The sequence below is a fragment of the Myotis lucifugus genome, unplaced genomic scaffold (genome assembly GCF_000147115.1).
Source record: "Myotis lucifugus unplaced genomic scaffold, Myoluc2.0 scaffold_43, whole genome shotgun sequence".
Taxonomy (NCBI): Eukaryota; Metazoa; Chordata; class Mammalia; order Chiroptera; family Vespertilionidae; genus Myotis; species Myotis lucifugus.
The window spans coordinates 6,048,868-6,054,156 of record NW_005871091.1 but is presented as its reverse complement, the minus strand read 5'-3'; the positions used below and the strand labels follow the sequence as shown (position 1 = coordinate 6,054,156).

Genomic DNA, 5,289 nt, shown 5'->3' with positions numbered 1-5,289 from the left:
AGCTGCATATCTTTCCAAGTTGGTCAGACAGGTTGTACTTGTATTCTAAATGTGCTGCTACTCAATACAATTTTAAAGTATGAACTTCCTATCATTAGCAATTCATCCCTTGAAGCCAAAATTAACCTCAACAAATCAACCTTTCCTTATTTCTATAGTAAAGTTCTTCCATTTTTCCTTCTAAGTTCCAGGAGAAAGGATTCACCCAGGTCCCTAAAAAAGCTACTTTAGGATTCCAAAGTTCAGAAAGTGCATGTGGGAAAGAGGGTCCCTCCCAGTGCCCTGAGGAGGAGACCAAATCTTTTCCTAGGTGCCACTTTATAACTTTAATGATACCTTTACAGTAAGAACTAAGATTCCTCTGGCCTGCCACAGTTGAAGCTTTCAAAAGCTTTTGATGCATGGTGATAAAAGAATAGTGCTCTATTTATACACCTACCTGGTAGTCTACCTTTACTTAACAGTTCTTTCCTCTCCAAATTAGGGGGGTGTATTGGTGCCTTGGTCTTCCCCACTCTCCTGTGATCTCAGGAGGCAGTTATACTTCACCCATTAGTGATTTCTTCAAGCCATCTGTACTAACAGTTCCTTAGTATTTCTGGCAAGCTCTAAAATTGATACAGTTCTCTCCCTTTATAAGCAATTTTCATTTTAATAAATACTTTTAGTGGAAGTTAGTGAGATGTGTATATTCTTGCAACTACCCAGAAGCCTTTATTTGGCAAAAGTGCATTTGTATACATTTGTTTTTTCCTTTTATCTTAAACATATCAGCTAGTTATTAATCTATTAAATAAGTGCAAAGGCTTATATCTGTCTTACACTTATATTTTCACCCAATAAGAATTATTTCACAATTTAACAAAATTCACATTAGTTTGTTGGCAAATTAAAATTCTTTATTCACAGTGATGAAATGAAGGGGATACAGTTGAAAATAAATAAAGATTAAATAGAATCGCCCTAGCCAGCTTGGCTCAGTGGATAAAGCATCAGCTTGTGGACTGAAGGGTCCCAGGTTCAATTCCGGCCAATGGCACATGCCTGGGTTGCTGGCTCCATCCCCAGTAGGGGGTGTGCAGGAGGCAGCCGATCAATGATTCTCTCTCATCATTGATGTTTCTATCTCTCTCTCCTTCTCCCTTCCTCTCTGAAATCAATAAAGAAATATATATTTAAAAAAAGATTAAATAGAGTCAATACAAGTGAATAGCTATGGAGTGAAGGGGATGCAGGAATTAAGGTCAACAAAAATAACTGCTTAACTAAATTGGTTTTAGGGCTGTAATGGTTGACATTACGGGAGGAGGTGAGATATAAGAGTAAATAAATGAATTCTTTCTTAAACAACCCCCCTGACCTCCAAACACACACACACACACACACACACACACACAGATACACACACACACTTCTTTTACTCCCAGAGAATTTGGTAGTGTACCTAAGACTGGTGTCAAATACTGCATAGCCATTCCCTGGCCAGAGAGGAACTCTCCACGGATGGCCTAAACTATACTCTCCTCACCGGCTTCCTATTTCTCAGGATCTAGCACCACCGCGCACTCTCAAACCAAGCTCTTCCTAAGTGTTAACGTAAGAAAACATTACAACCTGTAGAGAATTTTTGTGGGTTTATTTGAGCCAAACTGTCGACAATTGCTCAGCGTTTTGGGATGATGCTCCTGGGATAATGCTCCGAGAACGGTCGTTTTTGTAAATTACCACCAAAGGTGGAGACTGGAGCAGGTTATGTGAAATCTACTGGTGTTAGAACAGGGAGGGGGAGAACGCAAAGGGGTGGGGGGAGACCTCCAGGACTGGATACAAAGAAAAACGATAGACACGTGCTTCTTTTACATAGGCGGGTGCGGGGCAGTTAACAGCCAGCAATTCACAGGTAACAATAACAATGGTCTCGCCCTGGCGCCATTTGTTGTGCCGGAGGCGTCCAGAAAAGGGAAGTTGCAGGTTCCCCTGACCTTCCGCAGGCAGGTTATCTAGATGCAGAGGCGATCGGCTCAGTAAAGATCCAAGTTGATTGTCAGGGAAGATACTGGCCTGGGACACACTACCCACTGCCAACTGCTTTTTAATGGAAGGTTTTGAAGCCAGGCCATCCTTTGTGGTGACTTCAGGTCTGCGTTTGCAAGGCCTCCACTCGGCCCTTCCCCGAGTTAGGTTCGCATGGGGCCCCTTTCGCCCACATAACTCCTTGGTATCAATGTGCCCCACTCTAGGGAAACGGCCAGGTGTGTGTGTGTGTGTGTGTGTGTGTGTAACCGATTTCAGAGGCAGGAGGGGAAATAGAAACATCAATGATGAGAAACAAACGTGGCTGCTGGGAGCCTGCGCCCCGGGCCTGTGCCCTGATGGGAGTCACGCCCTGACCTCCTGGTTCATAGGCTCACACTCAACCAGTCACAGGTGGGGGGAGTGGGGCCTGATGTTTTTAAAGGAGAAAACCACGCACATGGTTCCAGTGGCACTGGGTTCCTGGGATGAAGGGGACTATGAGACATTTAAGAGCGCGCGCTGCTAGACTGGTCGGGGACGAGCCCCAGCTTCTCCACTTACCACTCGGAAAACGTTGCTTAACTCTGTGACCCAGTTTGCTCCTGTGTAAAACGAGAGCAGTATCACCGATTTCAAAGGGTGGCTACGGGGGCTTTTAGAAACCCTTGGAACCCGGAGCTCAAAAAAATGTTAGCTGTCGTCAGCATGTTTCCAAAAAGAATCCTCTGAAATGTTAGTTGGCCATGGCTTATGATTAAGCAGCTTGGCAGGGGAAGGAGGGAACACCTATTCGTCCAGCACCTGCTACCCGCCCACACAATTTCTCGGTTGAATCGAATCGCCCCGTCCCGTCGGACCGGAAACCCCAGAGGGAAAGGCCGCCAGAACCCGGGGTCGGCGAGGGGCAGAGCCACAATGCGACACAGAGGCGCCAGAGGCCGGCGCCTTCTCAGCCCAAATTTCAGCTTCCAGTTCTGAGGAATCGGAGCCAACCCGGTTCCAGCCTCCGGCCCCTGTCGCTCTGAGGCGGAGCTGTAGGTACCACCGAGCCCGCCAACCCGAGCGGGGGCGGGGCCTCCGGGGCGCGGCGGTGGCCAGGCGGCGGCCGAGGCGGGGCGGGTCCCGCGGAGCGCGAGGCCCGGAGGCCGAGGTGGGGCTGCCCGAGGTGTGCCTGACGCCGACCTCCGCACATGCCGCCCGCTCCTTTCGCCCGCAGGCCCGCGCCGTCGCAGCCCCGGAGCTGACGTTGTCGCCACCCTTTTTCCTATCTCCCTGTCACTTTGATTGTTCGGTGGGAGGGAAAAATGGAACCCTCTGAGTCAGGCATCTCCTAGGCATCAGCCAATGGACGAAGCGGAGGAGGTGGGGTCCTTCGCTCGCGCCGAAATTCAAAGGTATAAATATTTCCGGCAGGGACGCGGAACCCGGGGCGAGTGCTGCATCTGCCATGGTGGGACCCGGTTTCTAGCGCCCGAAGTCGGGCCAGGTTGGCCCGCTCTCCGCCCTCGTGAGCAGGAAGCGCGTGTGGGGGCCTCGAGCGCAGGCGGGCCGGACCAGCTGCGCGGCGGGCGGGCGCGGCGGCCCGGTGGGGCCTAGCCTGGCGTTTCCTGCAGCAGGTGGGGGCGGCGGGGCCGGGAGCGGGGAGAGCAGCAAGGAGGGACCTCAGGCTAAAGTTAGCCGTACAGGGTTCCTGGCAGAATGGCCAGTTCCTATCCAGCCTTGGAGTGTGGCGGGGGAGTGTTGACAGGCCTGGTGAGGCGAGGGAACAGCCTGAGTGGAAGCAGGAGGCTGGAGGATACGTGGGATTCGTGCATTTAATCAATATTTATTGATGCTCCCCACTCCGCGCGCACGCCCTGGAGTCAGGCCTGTGGGAGCACCCAGCGGGGGGCGGAGGCGAAGATCCTTTAGGAACTTGGGTGATGACAGGTTGGGTAGACGAGTAAATAAATACTGTTTAGTGTTGCCTTTAAGTTCCATGAAGGAAAAAGAAAGCAGAGTAGGGGCACGGGTAGGGGTGCTACAAAGTGGATTTCTACAGAGAAGTCAGGAGGGACCTGCAGTAAAGGTGACATGTGGGCAGGGACGCGAGCGGTAAAGGAGGGAGCCACGCCGGGGTGGGCGAGGAGCGTCGGGGCAGAGGGAATGACCTGCATGGGAAATCTGTGGTCTGTTGGCCGGATATTGTAACGGTGGAAGGTGAGCCTGGAAGAGTAGCCGACTTCCAGGTTGAATTAATGGTTTAATTAGTCTCCAGGTAAGGACCAACTCCTGTATGTTTTTAAGTTGGAGAAGGAGATCTTTGCATCCGGGGAAGTAGCTTGGGTTGGCAGGCTGCTGCTTTATTTCTGTTGAGCTGTCATTCTGTGTGAGTCTGGCATGCGCCACATAGGGTTCCAGGTTTTCATCCCGCGCGTGTGTTGTTATTTCTGTTCGTACAGAACTTCCTTTGCGGCCCATTGGATTCCTAGCAAAGGCTTACCTGTCCAAGTCAGTCGTGAAAATGCACATTAAGTCAATCATTCTCGAAGGATTCAAGTCCTATGCTCAGAGGACTGAGGTCAATGGTTTTGATCCCCTCTTCAACGCTATCACAGGTTTAAATGGCAGTGGGAAATCCAACATATTGGACTCCATTTGTTTTTTGCTGGGCATCTCCAAAATTTTCGAGTATGTGAATTTAAAGTTGGGGGAATCCTTCCCTGAACTTGGAAACCATTTGTCAAATATTTTGCATTTTTTTTTTTTTTTTTTTTTTTTTACTTTATGGGGATTTCTGTCTCCCCTGCAGCCCTTTAAAGGTAGGGATTATTCTAAATTTTTAAGGTGAGAAAACAGAAACTTAGGTGGGTTGCATAAGGTTCATTCTCTTATGTTATTTGGAGCAAAACTCAAACTCAGGTATTCTTACTTTAAGGCAGTCAGCCCCATTCCAGAGTCTGTATTCTGTGCCCCCTCCTCCCACCCCGCCTCCAAGGTTAAAATGCCTTTTCAGGGTCCGATAATGGGATTGGATGAATAGTGAAATTCTTAGATCTGTATACCCTTGAGTCCCTTAAATGAACTTTTATTAAGAAATGAGTAGAAAACAATTAAATTTAAAGTTGAAAAATTCCTATGGAAATTGAATTCGCTGCTATTTTCTTGGCCCTGTTGCCTGTCCTTGGTTACTTGATGGATAATACTACAAGGGTGGTTTTCCAAATATCAGGAAACCCATTTTTTAGTGCCATTTTGTGTAATATGGGGTTTTGTAATTGATAAACTTTTTTT

At 48.8% G+C, this 5,289-nt stretch overlaps 1 protein-coding gene across 1 annotated transcript in view; it reads left to right on the top strand.

Moving 5' to 3' along the window:
* The first annotated feature begins 4,457 nt into the window (after positions 1-4,457).
* SMC2 (structural maintenance of chromosomes 2) overlaps positions 4,458-5,289 on the top strand; it is a 50,809-nt gene continuing 49,977 nt past the window's right edge. Inside the window, exon 1 of the mRNA XM_023753227.1 lies at positions 4,458-4,690. Coding sequence (XP_023608995.1) covers positions 4,520-4,690 — 171 coding nt within the window. The 5' untranslated portion in view covers positions 4,458-4,519. The remainder of the gene's footprint in view (positions 4,691-5,289) is intronic.